The sequence below is a fragment of the Phyllobates terribilis genome, unplaced genomic scaffold, assembly GCF_046119375.1.
Source record: "Phyllobates terribilis strain yellow unplaced genomic scaffold, ASM4611937v1 Scaffold_5__5_contigs__length_657084704, whole genome shotgun sequence".
NCBI lineage: Eukaryota > Metazoa > Chordata > Amphibia > Anura > Dendrobatidae > Phyllobates > Phyllobates terribilis.
In genome coordinates this window covers 38,883,854-38,903,178 of record NW_027362765.1, presented here as the reverse complement: position 1 = coordinate 38,903,178, position 19,325 = coordinate 38,883,854, and the positions used below count along the sequence as shown (strand labels likewise).

The 19,325-nt window shown below is 40.7% G+C and overlaps 2 protein-coding genes across 4 annotated transcripts in view; both read left to right on the top strand.

Annotated features, from left to right (window-relative positions):
• The window catches only part of LOC141270647 (uncharacterized), a 102,578-nt gene that overhangs the window by 22,155 nt on the left and 61,098 nt on the right, over positions 1-19,325 (top strand). The gene's annotated exons all lie outside the window — the stretch shown is intronic.
• On the top strand, positions 14,748-16,105 carry LOC141270684 (uncharacterized). Its single transcript, XM_073680781.1, has 2 exons — positions 14,748-15,159; positions 15,270-16,105. The coding sequence occupies exons 1-2, from the start codon at positions 14,749-14,751 to the stop codon at positions 15,477-15,479; spliced, it is 621 nt and encodes a 206-aa protein (XP_073536882.1). The 5' UTR covers position 14,748; the 3' UTR covers positions 15,480-16,105.

Genomic DNA, 19,325 nt, shown 5'->3' with positions numbered 1-19,325 from the left:
CACCTACCCCATTTCCTTGTAGATTGTAAGCTTGCGAGCAGGGATCTCACTCCTAATGTAACTGTTTAAACTGTCTCACCTTGTATTGAATTTATTGTCTGTACATGTCCCCGCTTAATTGGAAAGTGCTGCGGAATATGTTGACGCTATATAAGTAAAAATTATTATTATTATTATTATTAAAGAGAATCTGTCACCCCCTCGGAGATATCAGACCTGCACTATGGGCATACAGGTTATAGAAAAGTAAATCTATACATACCTGTATGGCCCATAGTAGAGGTTTGATTGCAGAGAAAAGTGTTTTTATAAACTCAGCTTTGCACAGGCTTGGCGTCCCCCGGACGCCAAGAAATCCCGCCTAACTGTTTATTATTCCCCGAGATCCCTGCCTATACAGTGGGGGAAAAAAAAATATTTAGTCAGCCACCAAGTGCAAGTTCTCCCACTTAAAAAGATGAGAGAGGCCTGTAATTTACATCATAGGTAGACATCAACTATGAGAGACAAAATGAGAAAACAAATCCTGAAAATCACATTGTCTGATTTGGAAAGAATTTTTTTTCATATTTTGGTGGAAAATAAGTATTTGGTCAATTACAAAAGTTCATCTCAATACTTTGTTATATATCCTTTGTTGGCAATGACAGAGGTCAAACGTTTTCTGTAAGTCTTAACAAGGTTGGCACACACTGTTGCTAGTATGTTGGCCCATTCCTCCATGCAGATCTCCACTAGAGCCTCCAAAGGTTTCCTATAGGGTTTAGATCTGGAGACAGGCTAGGCCACTCCAGGACCTTGAAATGCTTCTTACGAAGCCACTCCTTTGTTGCCCTGGCGCTGTGCTTGGGATCATTGTCATGCTGAAAGACCCAGCCACATTCCATCTTCAATGCCCTTGCTGATGGAAGGAGGTTTGCACTCAAAATCTCACGATACATGGCCCCATTCATTCTTTCATGTACACGGATCAGTCGTCCTGGTCCCTTGGCAGAGAAACAGCCCCAAAGCATGATGCTGCCATCCCCATGCTTCACAGTAGGTATGGTGTTCTTTGGATGCAACTCAGCATTCTTTCTCCTCCAGACATGCCGAGTTGTGTTTCTACCAAACGGTTCTACTTTGGTTTCATCTGACCATATGTCATTCTCCCAGTACTGTTCTAGATCATCCAAATACTCTCTAGCAAACTTCAGACGGGCACGGGCATGTTTAAAAATATATTTGTATACTTTATTCAAAAATAATTTTTATTCTTGGCAGATGACTGTACCAGGAGATCACAGGGACAAGTGATATCTGTAATTTTTAACTCAGATGACCTTGAGATCACACAAGATATAACTGAAGTGAATGCCAAGAGTGTGCAAAGCAGTCATCAAAGCAAAAGGTGGCTACTTTGAAGAACCTAGAATATAAGACATATTTTCAGTTGTTTCACACTTTTTTGTTAAGTATATAATTCCACATGTGTTAATTCATAGTTTTGATGCCTTCAGCGTGAATGTACAATTTTCATAGTCATGAAAATACAGAAAAATCTTTAAATGAGAAGGTGTGTCCAAACTTTTGGTCTGTACTGTATATCTGGAAGGAACAAGAAGGAGATAGTAGGTAAATTTAGCTGCGTTATGTAGCATCGGCGTCTCTGCCCCCTGCCAGGCAGAGACGCCGTCCCTCTCACCTCCCCACTCCCCGCGCGGCGTCCTCCTGCTCTCCTCTTCCTGCTGCTGCCGGCGCGCGCAGCTTCCCGGGCACTGTGCTTAGGGCGCACGCGCGCTCCCTCTCTCTTAAAGGGGCCGCGCGCGCCGTCCTAGGAGTCCCTGGCCAATAGCCGGAGGACCTCCCATATATAAGGCACCTCCTCCAAAATGGAGGTGTCCAAGCAATAGTTGTTGCACATGTACAGTACAGACCAAAAGTTTGGACACACCTTCTCATTTTAAGATTTTTCTGTATTTTCATAACTATGAAAATTGTACATTCACACTGAAGGCATCAAAACTATGAATTAACACATGTGGAATTATATACTTAACAAAAAAGTGTGAAACAACTGAAAATATGTCTTATATTCTAGGTTCTTCAAAGTAGCCACCTTTTGCTTTGATGACTGCTTTGCACACTCTTGGCATTCTCTTGATGAGCTTCAAGAGGTTGTCTCCAGAAATGGTCTTCCAACAATCTTGAAGGAGTTCCCAGAGATGCTTAGCACTTGTTGGCCCTTTTGCCTTCACTCTGCGGTCCAGCTCACCCCAAACCATCTCGATTGGGTTCAGGTCTGGTGACTGTGGAGGCCAGATCATCTGGCGTAGCACCCCATCACTCTCCTTCTTGGTCAAATAGCCCTTACACAGCCTGGAGGTGTGTTTGGGGTCATTGTCCTGTTGAAAAATAAATGATGGTCCAACTTAACGCAAACTAGATGGAATAGTATGCCGCTGCAAGATGCTGTGGTAGCCATGCTGGTTCAGTATGCCTTCAATTTTGAATAAATCCCCAACAGTGTCACCAGCAAAGCACCCCCACACCATCACACCTCCTCCTCCATGCTTCACGGTGGGAACCAGGCATGTAGAGTCCATCCTTTCACCTTTTCTGCGTCACACAAAGACATGGTGGTTTGAATCAAAGATCTCAAATTTGGACTCATCAGACCAAAGCACAGATTTCCACTGGCCTAATGTCCATTCCTTGAGTTCTTTAGCCCAAACAAGTCTCTTCTGCTTCTTGCCTGTCCTTAGCAGTGGTTTCCTAACAGCTATTTTACCATGAAGGCCTGCTGCACAAAGTCTCCTTTTAACAGTTGTTGAAGAGCTGTGTCTGCTGCTAGAACTCTGTTTGGCATTGACCTGGTCTCTAATCTGAGCTGCCGTTAACCTGCAATTTCTGAGGCTGGTGACTCGGATAAACTTATCCTCAGAAGCAGAGGTGACTCTTGGTCTTCCATCCCTGGGGCGGTCCTCATGTGAGCCAGTTTCTTTGTAGCACTTGATGGTTTTTGCAACTGCACTTGGGGACACTTTCAAAGTTTTCCCAATTTTTCACACTGACTGACCTTCATTTCTTAAAGTAATGATGGCCACTCATTTTTCATTACTTAGCTGCTTTTTTCTTGCCATAATACAAATTCTAACTGTCTATTCAGTAGGACTATCAGCTGTGTATCCATCAGACTTCTGCACAACACAACTGATGGTCCCAACCCCATTTATAAGGCAAGAAATCCCACTTATTAAACCTGACAGGGCACACCTGTGAAGTGAAAACCATTTCTGGTGACTACCTCTTGAACCTCAGCAAGAGAATACCAAGAGTGTGCAAAGCAGTCATCAAAGCAAAAGGTGGCTACTTTGAAGAACCTAGAATGTAAGACATATTTTCAGTTGTTTCACACTTTTTTGTTAAGTATATAATTCCACATGTGTTAATTCATAGTTTTGATGCCTTCAGTGTGAATGTACAATTTTCATAGTCATGAAAGTGCAGAAAAATCTTAAAATGAGAAGGTGTGTCCAAACTTTTGGTCTGTACTGTATACTTACCTCTGCTTCAGCCCTCAGGTCCAGTTGCCAGCCTGACTACTGTTCCAGTCCGCCAGCCTGACTACTCTCCAGCGCGACAGTCTGCCTTCCGTTGTACCCGCCAGTCTGTCTATGGGCAAGCCCGCCTGCTTACCAGGAAGCACCTGCTAGTTACCTGTCTGCTCCCTGCCGTGCCTGCTCACCTGGGAGCACTAGCCTGTTACCTGCCTGTTACCCGCTAGCCTACCTGGAGGCTCTGCCGTCACTTGCCGTGACCACCCGTCTGCTAACCTAGAGACTTCAGCCTGCTTGGCCGTCACTTGCCGTGACCACCTGATAGCCTACCTGGAGGCTCCTGCTGTCACTTTCCGTGACCACCTGTCAGCTATCCCAGAGACTTCTGCCTGCTTGTCGTGCCCACCCGCTATACCGGTGAGTCCCAGTCATCTGATCCGTGGGAGCCACCTGCTCTCTTACAAGGTCGTCCCCAGAGTAGCACCTGGTCCCTCTGCTCGGTCCCTCCCTGGTCACGGAGTCGTTAGCCGCCGTACGACCAGGGTCGGTCTGAGTTGATACTTAGTTACGCCCCTCTGGGTCCCTCCTTGCACCGCGGCACAGAGGTTCCACCACCCTGACCCGTAACACGTTGCAGTGCTACATCGTGTGAACATTGCCATACAATACTGTGCAACATGCAATCTCAATACTGAATTAAATATTTGTCTTCACATTTTGTATTGTATCAGTTTATCTTTTATTTTACCTAAAAGCTTGTTACATTAACTCTATATATGACACAATTATTGTAAGATAATAATAATAATAAGGCAGAATATTGTTGGAAATATCGGCCTAAGGCTATGTTCACACGTTGGGTTTTTCGGCATTTTTTGCAGCAAATTTTCAGCTGCATTTTGCAGTGTCAGCAAAGTCTGTGAGAAACCAGAATTCTCTGTTCAAGCATCATGGGGTTGTTTTTTGCATATTTTTTGCCTTGGTTGGGTTTTTTGGAAAATAGAGCATGTCCTTTTTCAGCATTTTTTCACCCATAGGAAGTCATAGGTAGTGAAAAACTCTGAAAAAAAACAAGATGTGTGAACAGGCTGCCTTTTTAGTGAAAATAAAAAGTATGTGAAAACAGTATGTCAAACATTTATTTTTGTGTTTTCACCATCTTGTCTTGGTCACTGAGATGGTAGTTTGCATAAGTAGTGTTTTAATTAAATTAGTGATGTGTAAACATTAGCTGAGCTACGTGTGAGATTGAATAATACCTGTGGCCCAGGGAAGTGTGAAATTGAACAATGCCTGTGCAACTGAATGGCAGACCCCATAGTGTGAAAGTAAATAGTCATACACACTGGCAGTGCATTGAGTTTGTTAGTTAAACTATTCCTGAACAATTCACCTCCCCCACTGTTATGCCAAAACCAGAATGAGATTTTTTTTTTCTGAACTTAATATACGTGCATAAAAGTGACAAAGCATGAATTAGAAACACAATTCTGCAAAAAAAAACATAAAAAACACATCAAGAAATGCAGCAAATCCTGTGTTTTTGACACAGCTGATTTCCTGCCAGAGATCAGTTTTGCTGCAGATTTGTGACGTAAAGAAACAACAACATGTGTGAACATAGCCTAAAGAAAACTGCAAACTGCTAGAAAGGGCAAAATGGTACATGTAATCAAAAATTTGAAAAAGGTAAAATGTGTATACACTATTGATGATATACCTAAATATATATTTATGCAAGCTCCTAGAAGAAGAATCATTCATGTAATTCTGTTGTGTCTTATTATCTAGGCTTACACCACCTAAGAACTTTGCAGTAGACACCATAAATTTAGAGACCCTGTATACATTATGTGTACAGTATATAAGAAACCCACTTATTGTTGCATTTCTAATAGAAGCATATATAATGTTATATATGCATTATTATTATTCCACTAATGCTATCTATACCATATATAATTCATTATCGTATCATAAGCACTTCCATAGAACAATTAAATGGATACATTTCTGTGGGCCATTTGGACCAGGTGTCTAGAGTCCAATAGATTAACAAAAACAGTTAATGGGAAAAAGACAGAAATGATTAGACATAGATTAGTTGTTAACGGTTCTATTACAGATAAAGCCCGTGATATATTTATGCTTGGACAAAAAAATCTCATCAAAGTATTAAAGACTTAATAAATTAACATAGTGTCCTTTCGGAAATTTAACCCATGGGGAAACTTGATGTTTAGCTGAATGGTGGTATTGCCGCCATGTCTCCTTTCCAAACTATAAGTGTGTCATCGACATAGCGGCCATACCACACTATGTCCTGGAAGTATGGATTAGAAAAAAAATCACAAACTCTTCCCACCATGCAATGTATAAAATGGCGAGCGAAGGTGAAAAACTGAATCTCATTGGGGCTCCTTTGGTCTGAAAATAAAACTGAGAGTCAAACATAAAAAAATTATGTTTCAATAAATAAGCAATACCTGTTATAATGAATTCGTTCAACGCATCGCTATAGCTACTCTACTTATTAAGATGGTACAAGATGGCCTTAATAGGCAATTCATGCGGTATGCACGAGTACAAATTAACAATATCACAGGATATGAAACTGTATTCTTCCAGCCATACAAAAGAATCAAAATGCTGAAGTACTGCAGAACTGTCTTTGAGAAAGCCTGAAGTTGTGGTCATAAGAGGGTGTAAATTTCAATCTATCCAGGTGCTAAGCCCTTCATTAAGAGAATTGACACCAGAAATAATTGGGCGCAGCAGTGGTGGAAAGACTAGCTTGTGCATTTATGGGAGACCATAAAATATGGGAATCATAAAAGAATCTTTAATTAAGAATTTCTTTGTTTTTTGATCCAGAACTCCCAGGTTTTCTCCTTCATGAATCAACTGTTCTAGTACCTGTTTACAGCAACTAGTTGGGCCCTCTGACACCGGAAGAAATGTCTCCTGACTGTTAACGATCTTGCAGATCTATTCACATCCAGTAAGGAGTGAAAAAGATCAAAGTTTTGATTAGGAACAAAATTAAGACCTTTAGAGAGCAACGAGAAATCATTTTCCTATAGAATAAATGGAGAGATAACAATAACGCTGTCTTTATTGTCCAATTTGTTTAATATCGCTTGTTTCCTTTCCGTGTGAAATATCTCTGTGGGGCATAATCGTCTTTGACCTGTTTTTGCCCTCCTCCTCATAGCGTTTTTTGAGCTGCTTCCTGCATCTAAAAAATTGGAGGCTGTTGCTCCTTGGTCTGAATTATGTCCTAAGGAGTCAGAGGTATTTGCGTCTGATGACGAAAAACTGAGATTTCTTGCAGAATACCAAATCTTTTTGTATTTGCCATCTTTGAGAATAGATTATAGGGAGCTGGTGGATGGAGATTTTTTCCAATTAATGAATTAGTCTGATTGTCGTATGGAGTCAGGAAGGAATTTTTTTCCCCAATGTGGAGCTTAGTGTTTGCCACATGTTGTTTTTTTTTTTGCTTCCTCTGGATCAACATGTTATTCTATGGGTTGAACTAGATGGGCTTAGTCTTTCTTCAACCTTAAAACTATGTTACCTGATCCTACTTATAATTCATACTATTTTTAATACATTTATTTTTCTTTCAAACATCATTTTTATTTGTTTTTTTAACAGAACAAATCATAGAAAAACATATAAAACAAATAAAATAAAGCCAGGATGTACAAAATAAAGGACCTGTACACAGATCATGTACAATGAATAATCAACAAGTTCCGGTTACCTGGCTTAACAAATAGACATCTAAGCTAAGTATTATCAAGTTACAGTCATCTACATTCAATGGAATTAATTAAATAACGATAAATTGTGATGATTTTCTCCCCTGCTTTAGTTAACACGTAAGAGTCCTAGGTTATTATTTAGATCCTCCAGAATATACCATTCTGTAGAAGTAAATGGTTGGACAATTTTATTCTTTTCAGTCAGAGAACAGCAGGTTATAATAAACTGCTTCCATTTTGATAGAAACTTCCCAGCTTGTTGTTCTTTGTTACTAAGGGCATCTAATTGCTCCACTCCCATAAAATGTTTCATTTGGATTATTAGCTCTGCTATAGGGGGAATGATAGGATCCAGCCAGTGTTTGAGTAACTGTTTTTTTACCAGGAGGAGTAAAGTATGAAGCAGTTTTGGGGGGCCTTTTGATTTTTGGTCAGAATTTTCTGGGTTATTCCAATGATGTAGTATGGCTACATATAGAGAGAGAGTGTATCCTGAGCCCCAAATAGTCTTTATCACATCTGAGACTTGATTCCAGTATACTGTTGAATCAGGGCAGGACCATAGGCCGTGCATAAGATCAGAGTATGGGTGATGACATTTAGAGCAAGCAATCATCCTATTTGACAAGGGATCTTTTTTTCGGTATATTAAAGGCGTAAATGGCCCCGTGTATTATTTTATACTGAGTCTCTCTCTATGATTCGTTTATAATGTATTTTCTACAGTGATGGCCAAAAGTATTGGCACCCCTGCAATTCTGTCAGATAATACTCAGTTTCTTCCTGAAAATAATTGCAATCACGTTTTAGGCTTTCTCAGGTAAGTTTTGGCAAACTCCAGCCTGGCTTTTTTATGTCTCGGGGTAAGAAGTGGGGTCTTCCTGGGTATCCTACCATACAGTCCCTTTTCATTCAGACGCCGACGGATAGTACGGGTTGACACTGTTGTACCCTCGGACTGCAGGGCAGCTTGAACTTGTTTGGATGTTAGTCGAGGTTCTTTATCCACCATCCGCACAATCTTGCGTTGAAATCTCTCGTCAATTTTTCTTTTACGTCCACATCTAGGGAGGTTAGCCACAGTGCCATGGGCTTTAAACTTCTTGATGACACTGCGCACGGAAGACACAGGAACATTCAGGTCTTTGGAGGTGGACTTGTAGCCTTGAGATTGCTCATGCTTCCTCACAATTTGGTTTCTCAAGTCCTCAGACAGTTCTTTGGTCTTCTTCTTTCTTTTCTCCATGCTCAATGTGGTACACACAAGGACACAGGACAGAGGTTGAGTCAACTTTAATCCATGTTAACTGGCTGCAAGTGTGATTTAGTTATTGCCAACACCTGTTAGGTGCCACAGGTAAGTTACAGGTGCTGTTAATTACACGAATTAGAGAAGCATCACATGATTTTTCAAACAGTGCCAATACTTTTGTCCACCCCCTTTTTAAGGTTTGGTGTGGAATTATATCCAATTTGGCTTTAGGACAATTCTTTTTGTGTTTTTTTCATTGAAGACAAATTAAATGAAGATAATAATACCAAAGAATTTGTGATTGCAATCATTTTCAGGAAGAAACTGAGTATTATTTGACAGAATTGCAGGGGTGCCAATACTTTTGGCCACCACTGTAAGTATTTTCCAGCCTAATCTGATCTTAGTAGGGATTTCAACGTCATCTAGTTGCTGCTTCCAATATTTAAAGAAAACATCAGGGTGTATCTTTAATAAATTAGATTTCATAGCCGAGTAAAGACTAGAAATTGAGGGAGTACCAGTTGGAGATAGTAAAATTATATCTAATTCGTTTTGGAAGGTCTCGAAGGTGATATCCTTTAAGTTTGACATAATGGATAATCTAATTTGTTCAAATTGGAGGCCATGCTGTAGAGCTAGATCATATTTATCTATACATTCTGGGAACGTCAACCATCTCCGATCGCTTGGGTGAAGTAGGTGAGATATGTTATGAATACCTGCTTGCTGCCATTTAAGAAATAGTTTATTTTCGCTGCCCTGTGGAAATTCCGGGTTCCGCCATAGCGGCAGGTGCTTAGAAACTCTGAAAGAAAGGTCATATTTTTTTCAAACTGCTTTCCAAGTGGAAATGGTGTCTTTAAAAGTTACTGATTTTTTGATTGCTGGGGGTAGAGAAGAGTATTGAGAGTGTAGAAGAGCAGTTAAATTAAAGGGGTGAGCATAGTCTGATTCCAAAGAGTAATCAGAGTATGTATGTCTTTTGTGGAGCCAGTCAATTATGTAGCGAAAAAGGCAAGCAAGGTTGTAATTCCTGATACTTGGAAAATTGATGCCTCCATCATCCTTGGGCGACATAAGTTTGTCAAGGCTAATCCTAGGACGTTTTCCTCTCCTTATAAAATAACTGAATGCCTTATTAAGTGTGACTACGTCAGAGTGTTTCAATAGTAATGGTAGAGTTTGGAGTTGATACATAATTTTAGAGGTACTTATCATCTTAACGAGATGCGCCCTACCCAAAAAAGACAAGGGTAAATCCTGCCACGACTTCAACTGATCAGTAATTTTTTTGATGAGGGGGGGATAATTTAATGTATATAGAGAAGATGGTAGCCGGCCTATTTTTATACCTAAATAGGTGATATGGGATGTAGTTATGTTAATATCATAAAAAGATTTCTTTGGGTAGAGTTTCATACCCTTTTCAGTTAATGGTAGCAATTCACATTTTTTAGTGTTTATTTTGAAACCAGAATATGAGCCAAAATTTTTTAAGTAGATCCAACACCAGAGATAAATGTAGGAAGGGATCTAACATGAATAAAATGATGTCGTCTGCAAAAAAAGCCGCCTGAACTGATTTTTTGTTAAATTGGATGCCTGAAAAAGTTTTAGGGTCTGACAAAATACAGACTAAGGGTTCTAGAGCCAGATTAAAAAGTAAGGGGGATAGAGGACATCCTTGTCTCGTTCCCTTTTCAAGAGGGAAGGGAGAGGATAGAAAACCCGGGGTATATACCTGGGCTTTAGGAAACGTGTATAAATTATGAATGTAATTAAAAAAGGGGCCTGACAATGACATTTTAGTCAAAACCATGTATAAACAATCCCAATTTATATAAATTAATGATGACATGTAGTTAGTATATAATCTAACGAGTGAAGCTCGAACATGTAAACCAATATCCAAAAACAATATACTAAAGTTTTAAAGAACTGACCTAGCAAGAGCGTAAACATTTTTAACTGCTCGCTAGGGAAAAAACTATCTCCTGGGCTTCACTTCTGCCCGACCATGTGTACAATATAACAGATTACATTTAAATTTAAATTTGGATTCAAATTCAAAACCTAACTCCCCCCTTAATTAAGGTTATTTATCAGAATTTTCTCAAGCAATTGTCTCCATGAAAGACTTTTACTCCAGCGTCACCAGGTGTATAAAAGGAGAAACTCATTAAATCAGCGATTGTTATAGCTCTGGTCTCCTTTGTCTCCTCGTTTCGTGGGTCTCCTAGGGGACCGTGAACTAGAGGGAGGGTCTGTTCAGGACTGGCCCCTGGGCCTAGGAGACTGTTGACAAAATAATCTGCCTTATCAGGTGAGATAAATTCCCGGAAAGAGCCATCAGTGTCTTTCAGGCGCAGAGTAGCCGGGTAGCGGAGTTGAAAGCGGATTTTTTCTTTCTGCAGTCTGGTGCATAAAGCGCTGAAGGACTTCCTTTTCCTGGTTGCTTCAATTGAGTAGTCTTCGAAAAGCAGGATTTTATGGCCTTGAATGATCAATGGGTGGTTTAGTTGTTTGTAAGCTCGGATAATGTTAGCTTTATCATTGAAATCCAAAAATTTCATAATGACCTGTCTTGGCCTGGTAGTATGGTGGGCTCCAGAGACAGAGACTGGAGGACCAATTCTGTGGACCTTTTCTACCTTTTTACCTTCAAATAATTTTAGGGCTTTTGGGACTTCGTTCTCACATAGGGGCTTCAGAGTGTTCTGTTGATATGATTCAGGTAGACCCACCAAACGCAGGTTGCTTCTGCGAGAGCAGTTCTCAAGGTCATCTATATGGTCTGTCAGAATTGAGTTTTCATGAACCATAGCCATTATTTTGGAGTGGTCCTTATTTGAATCATCTTCAATGTTTGAAAGTCGTGATTCTAGCTCAGTAAGCTGTTCGGCTAGTTCTTCCTGTCTGGCCTGAAGATCCATCGGGGCAGTATTTAATGTGGATTGAATTATGATTTTGATTTCAGGAAGTAGCCTAGCAGTGACCTCAGCCACTAGTTCCGAAGGGTCCATTTGTGATTCCCCTTTTCTTAAAGTAGAATTGCGGGGTGTTTTAGGGGGTTGACGTAGATCCCCTCCATCTTCAAGATGGACGTGCTGTTCCTCTTGGTCTAGGGTAGGAGCCATATTATGAAGATTGGAGAAGTCAGAATGATTGGAAAAGGAAGATTGTTTTTGCACGCTACGGAGAAGGTAGCGGTCCATATAAGCCAAAGATATTTTTCGAAGACGCCTTCAGCTGTGTGAAAATTACAAAAAATTTCTGAGCTGCGGGATCAAAAATCAGGATTTTGGAGGTGATGTACAGGGTGGGAGAACATGAGCCGGTAAACAGAGATCACATGGTCGGCGCCTGAACTGGAAGACTCACAGAATCATGGTTTGTAGATAGTGGTTACTTCATGATAAGGAATGGAGGGAACACCAAAGCCGGTTGTCTAATGTCCAGTAATAAACTGCGTATGTGAGGTCAAGTCAGGTTATTCAATACATTTCTTTTTCTTCATAGGTGTAATGTTCTTCTCTAATTTATCCATGTTTTCTCTTAATTTATTATGCAGAACATCATAATCTTGGGCAGTGGAGGATTTAGATACTGAGTGTTTTAATAGACCCCATATCTGTTTTTCATGTCTGGAGTCTAGTTTCTTCCTCTCTGACAATTAATTAATTAATAGTGTTCCACACTATTAGAAATTGGTCAGAAAAAAATCGATGTTGGAATTTTTTAAATTCTTAATCCTCTCGGTATCATCTGTTTCTCCACATAGGTGTTTAAGGTGTTCCGATCCCACCAAGCTCTTAGCTCTTGGCTGCAGACTTTCTTCAAACGTGTCATTAGATCATTTGTTTCCAAACACGTGTATGTATTAGAGTTAGCATTTCCAAATATCTCTGCAAGCTTAGAGTGCCTTGCATCCATGGTAAATACGAAGATTGCCGCTTAGCAATATAAAAAAATCAATAGTCGAAATATATACGGTATTATGCATAAAGTGCATTCACGGAAAATTGTTTCAAATCATGCAAAGAAATAAAATGTCCATAGGAGCAAACAGATAATAGCATAAGCTTCTTATGTGCAGAGTACATCAGTGTATTACCGATGGTCTCTCATTATATACTTCTTTATGTTCATAAATCATCTGATGATTAGACCTTTATCGCTATAGTATTTCACTGCAGATTTATATATGAACATGGGCAATTCCATGGGTCAATGGGAACACCAAGTAAGAAAAAAAGGGAAGGAAGCTTCACCGTCTATATTTTGTGATTTAGTTGCTCCAAATTATTGCAGTCTGATTCCAATCCATTGACCACCGGAATGAAGCAAAAAGAAACTGAAGGAAAAATGGAATCCTGGCGGCTGACAAAAATGAGCAATCTTTATTTCATGTCTTTAAAAAAGGATATCCATATAATAAAAAACAGTGAACATTCTGACGCGTTACTGGCCGAAGCGCTTAGTCATAGAATGTGAATGATAAGCTATGGAAGTGCTATTTAACCAAATTATCATCCAACGGTATTGGGACTCAAATTACCATATGTTAATTATTTGATACACAACAGATGGAAGAAAGAGAACGCATTCAATACATATTTGTTCAAAGCGACAATCATATAACAATATTAGGTACAATATGTGATGACTCAAAGCTTCCAAAGTAATCATTCATATTGGCCCGTGGTTGCATTTTTTAGCTGGTTTTTCATCGCTGCCTCAACTTGAGGGAATTAATATGTATTCAGTGCATTGTGGAATCTGTGTACTACTTTGTGTCACACACCCATGTTCACATGAAGTAGCCATGTAATACAATGTGTTGCATGATGTGTTATTATTGGTTTTCTACCTTTTTATTCCTTTTTTGCAGGCCTGTGGAGTTGGTAAGCCAAACCTCCGACTCCTCAATTTCCTTGACACCGAATCCACGACTCTGACTCTCTCATACATGGCTCATGTTTAAGTGATAAATTTACTGTAGCACAGATTCATCTCCACTAAAAGTCTAGACCCTTAGATCAGGAATAGGACAGACCTTTATAGGATATTTCATAACTTTCCCAAATTCTTAAAAAAAAAAAAAATATTCCCCACAAACTTCATTGAACTATTGTACCCAATTTATTATATATTTTAGGAGTCCGAGTCGGTCCATTTTATACAGATTCTGACTCTGACTCCACAAAAATGGACACAGACTCCGACTCCACAGCCCTGTTTTTTTGTGGATACATGCATTACTTGTGATTATACTTTGGAAGCTGTGCATCATCTCATATCGTACCTAATATTGTTATATGACTATTGCTTTAAACGAATATGTATTGAATGCGTTCTCTTTCTTCCTCCTGCTGTGTATCAAATAATTAACATATGGTAATTTGCGCCCTAATATCGTTGGATGATGATTTGGTGAAATAGCACTTCCGTAGCTTATCATTCACATTCTATGACTAAAGGCCCTGTCACACTGAGCGACGCTACAACGATACGACATTGTAGGGATCGTTACTGCGTCGCTATGTGGTCGCTGGTGAGATGTCAAACAGTCCGATCTTACCAACGACGCTGCAACGATACAGCGACCTGTACAATGATGTCGTTGGTTGTTGTGACCCTGTCACATAGCAGCTACTCTGACGATTCATACCTCGATGCGGGACGTACTGTGTGACGTTGTAGTCATACAGGCGTGCATTTGCGTTGCCTTTTCCGCGCCCATTCAGTTCCAATTGGTGGTCGCTACTGCGTTCTGATTGGGTGACGGCCTTGCCTTATGAGGCGACATAGTAGCGCTTCCGTCCTTTGTTCCTGACCGCGTGCTGGTTTACAGATCATAGTAGAGTTCTCCAGGCTGCGACTCTTCTTCGATTTATCTATTCTTCAACGGTTCTCTGACACCTATACTCTGTTCACGGTAGGTATCGTTTGGGGTCTAAAATGCGTTCCCATTGCCTTCTTAATTTATAGGACACCTACTAATTATCTGCTGTCATTGCTCTGGAGGGAGGGAGGGCTTATCTTCTATCTGTGTACATATGCTTTTGCATGGGCAGCCATTTTAGGGGGTCTCGTGTGCACACGGTAGTGTGGTTCAAACAGTATTTTTTTCTTTTTTTCAAATGCTCCATGTATGCTCACTGTATGCTATTTTTTATTTCAGATGTCTTACAATAGCGAGGAATTTGTCCGTGAATTAATCGAGATGTATCGGTCCCTGCTCTGCCTTTGGCAGATTAAGTCTGCCGAGTACAGTAACCGAAATAAAAAAAGGGAGGCATATGGGAAATTATTTGCTCTCTTTAAGCAGCATAATCCCTGCGAGAAGGTGGATGAGACTGTTGTTCGGAAAAAGATCCAGGGTCTTCGCACAGTCTATAAAAAAGAGCTGAACAATGTGGAGAAGTCAATGAAGTCTGGTGCCAGCACAGATGAGGTTTATGTGCCCTCGTTATGGTACAATGACTTGCATGGCTTCACCCGTGACCAGGAGCTGCCGCGCACAACGGTATCTTCGATGCGGCAGACCCTGGATCAAGACCCTGTGATCCCAACTGACACCCCTGTTGGAGATGTAAGTACCTTCTTTGCTTGCTTCCCTGTAAATAGCATTTAAACTTGGTATGTACATGCCATAGTTGAATAGAAAATATTAACTAATGTTTTACCTGCTTAATTCTGCAGTTTACAAAAGTTATCCCTTCCAGTTCAGATAAGTACACTCCTTTACTATTTTCGCCCCACTCAGTTCTCATACCGTTGAATGACATTTCATATCCTGTACTGCTAGTGCTTCCCCTCACATTTGTTTCCAGTGCACGTTTACCCATGCTGGTCATGATATATCCAATGCCAACACATTTCTGTGGTGTGGTGCTGGATGTTGTAAATTAATTTTTGGGTTTAGCTTTAACATTAATTTTCTGTTCCCGCAGCAACATCAGCAAGATCTGTCAACCACAACAAGTGACGACATCCTGTGTGACGAACCTAGCCTGGCGGAGGCTACTGAGGGGTCGAGTGAAGACCCTGCACCCTCAGCCCTCAACTCAGCTACTGTACCTCGGCGAATAATCAATTCACGTAAGAGAAAGGCCACCTTGTTTCCATCAACAGAGCTAGTCTCTCTGGCAAAGCAAATTTTAAGCCAGCAGACCAACATCAGCATGGACAGCTTTGCCAACTTCGCCGCTGATCGACTTCAGAAGCTGGATGACACATAGAGGATCCATGCCGAAAGGGTCATTTTTGAGACTTTAAGTAAAGCGGCAGCCGGTCAACTGGATGAAACGTCAACTGTACATAGTAGGATCGACCGTGATCCTTGTGCAAGGCAGTCATGGACCCAAATGCCAGAGCCACTGCGTAGCACACCAGTGCAATGGATTGTACCTCAGCAAAACCTGCTCCTTTCCCCCTCTCCCCCCCCCCACAATATCCCAGGTTTTCTCATTCTTTCCTTGCAGAACTATCTTCTCCGCCCAGGCAAGGATTTTTGAATGCAGAAAACCAATATCAAGATCTTTAGTGACGTTTTACTTTTAGGGTTTAAGTTTAATGTTTAAATTGTTAAGTTATTGTTTATTTAATATTTAATTGTTTATTCATTTATTAAAATATTTGTTCGTAATAAAAATGTTTTTTGGATTAAAACTTTCAGCCTGCTTTACTGAATTCAGCATATAGTTATTAGCAGGTCTACTAGGCGGGGTAATGGACTGGGTGCATCTATACAGATGCATACATATAATGGGTGTGAGTGATGAAACATGTTATTTGTTTGTAACAAAGTGTACACAACAGCGGATATAAACTTTAACGTTTTTTTCTAACAACAAAATAAATATAACAACAACTAAAAAACAAAAATATAGTAACAACAAAAAAACAAAAAAGTTAGTGGCTGCCGCGCCGCTGTTGGGCCGCCACAGACCTTTCCAGCATCACTCCGTGCTGTTGGACTGCTTCTGTTAGTGTCCGCTGTGACGCCAGGAGGTCGTTCAATGTAGGGATTTCTACGGAGGGAATGGTAAAACTTAAGACGAATAATTCTGTACATTCATCTAATTAACAGGTACATGTTTGTTATTTAACACTTACGTTTTTCGGTTTGCTTGGGTGATGATGAGCTGATGGACCACCCGGATCCTCTGGCATCACCGGATAGGGAAAGACACAACACTTCATAGTACATGACAGCCCTATACTTTCCAAGTTGTATGGACCTTATTTTATGTGAAAGAATTACCGGAAGACAAAGCTACACCCATATAACGGAGTGATGCTGGCGAGCCTGTAGGTGACTCCTGCTGGGGCTCTGGGTCAGCAGGTGACTCCTGCTGGGGCTCTGGGTCAGCAGGTGACTCCTGCTGGGGCTCTGGGTCTGCAGATGCTGGAGAAAAAATAACTTATTACATACCTGAGATACTGCACTATAATTACAGTTGTAACCAATGTGCTGCCATATACTGTGCTAACCTATGTTAACACCACTCACCACGATGGGGCAGGGTCTGTGACCGGATGCTGGTGATGCGGTCACTAGATCTGTACCTCAGATCCGCCAGCTTCTTTCGGATCTGGGTAGTGGAGCGCTGAACCCCAAATCTTCGGGCCAGGCCCCGACTTATCCTCCACAGCACAGCCTGCTTATGGAGCACTGGATGTCCTGGGTGCTCATGGCACTCATAGTCCCTGGCATCCAGCTTTGCTATCAGGTAGCACAAAGAACACAAGGAATGGACATTAGACACACCTCCAGGCTGTGTAAGGGCTATTTGACCAAGAAGGAGAGTGATGGGGTGCTACGCCAGATGACCTGGCCTCCACAGTCACCAGACCTGAACCCAATCGAGATGGTTTGGGGTGAGCTGGACCGCAGAGTGAAGGCAAAAGGGCCAACAAGTGCTAAGCATCTCTGGGAACTCCTTCAAGATTGTTGGAAGACCATTTCCGGTGACTACCTCTTGAAGCTCATCAAGAGAATGCCAAGAGTGTGCAAAGCAGTCATCAAAGCAAAAGGTGGCTACTTTGAAGAACCTAGAATATAAGACATATTTTCAGTTGTTTCACACTTTTTTGTTAAGTATATAATTCCACATGTGTTAATTCATAGTTGTGATGCCTTCAGTGTGAATGTACAATTTTCATAGTCATGAAAATACAGAAAAATCTTTAAATGAGAAGGTGTGTCCAAACTTTTGGTCTGTACTGTATCTATATTTTTAGATAGGTATGCATACTTGTATGTCTGTGACTATGTATGTGTGTATGTAGGTATCTGTATATATGTGTGTAGATTTTTATGTATCTGAATATGTATGTGTATAAGGATGTATCTGTATACAGTTATATGAAAAAGTTTGGGCACCCCTATTAATCTTAAGCTTAATGTTTTCTTAAAATTGGTGTTTTTGCAACAGCTATTTCAGTTTGATATATGTAATAACTGTTGGACACAGTAATGTTTCTGCCTTGAAATGAGGTTTATTGTACTTACAGAAAATGTGCAATCTGCATTCAAACAAAATTTGACAGGAGCATAAGTATGGGCACCTCACCAGAAAAGTGACATTAATATTTAGTAGATCCTCCTTTTGCAAAAATAACAGCCTCTAGTCGCTTCCTGTAGCTTTTAATGAGATCCTGGATGAAGGTATTTTTGACCATTCCTCTTTACAAAACAATTCCAGTTCAGTTAAGTTTGATGGTCGCCGAGCATGGACAGCCCTCTTCAAATGATCCCACAGATGTTCAATGATATTCAGGTCTGGGGACTGGGATGGCCATTCCAGAACATTGTAATTGTTCCTCTGCATGAATGCCTGAGTAGATTTGGAGCGGTGTTTTGGATCATTGTCTTGCTGAAAGATTCATCCCCTGCGTAACTTCAACTTTATCACTGATTCTTGAACATTATTGTCAAGAATCTGCTGATACTGAGTGGAATCCATGCGTCCCTCAACTTTAACAAGATTCCCGGTGCCGGCATTGGCCAAACAGCCCCAAAGCATGATGGAACCTCCACCAAATTTTACTGTGGGTAGCAAGTGTTTTTCTTGGAATGCTGTGGTTTTTTGCCGCCATGCATAACGCCTTTTTGTATGACCAAACAACTCAATCTTGGTTTCATCAGTCCACAGGACCTTCTTCCAAAAAGAAATTGGCTTCTCCAAATGTGTTTTGCATACCTCAGCCGACTCTGTTTGTGGCGTGCTTGCAGAAACGGCTTCTTTTGCATCACTCTCCCATACAGCTTCTCCTTGTGCAAAGTGCGTTGTATAGTTGACCGATGCACAGTGACACCATCTGCAGCAAGTTGATGCTGCAGCTCTCTGGAGGTGGTCTGAGGATTGTCCTTGACTGATCTCATCATTCTTCTTCGCTGCCTTTCTGATGTTTTTCTTGGCCTGCCACTTCTGGCCTTAACAAGAACTGTCCCTGTGTTCTTCCATTTCCTTACTATGTTCCTCACAGTGGAAACTGACAGGTTAAATCTCTGAGACAGCTTTTTGTATCCTTCCCCTGAACAACTATGTTGAATAATCTTTGTTTTCAGATCATTTGACAGTTGTTTTGAGGAGCCCATGATGCCACTCTTCAGAGGAGATTCAAACAGGAGAACAACTTGCAAGTGGCCACTTTAAGTAGCTTTTCTCATGATTGCATACACCTGGCTATGAAGTTCAAAGCTCAATGAGGTTACGAAACCAAAAAAAGTGCTTTAGTACGTCAGTAAAA

Bases quoted from the DNA above. Each gene is read 5' to 3' on its own strand.
- LOC141270684 (XM_073680781.1), top strand. From the start codon at position 14,749: ATGTCTTACAATAGCGAGGAATTTGTCCGTGAATTAATCGAGATGTAT. The intron at 15,160-15,269 runs GTAAGTACCTTC...TTAATTCTGCAG, and splicing joins CTGACACCCCTGTTGGAGAT to TTTACAAAAGTTATCCCTTC.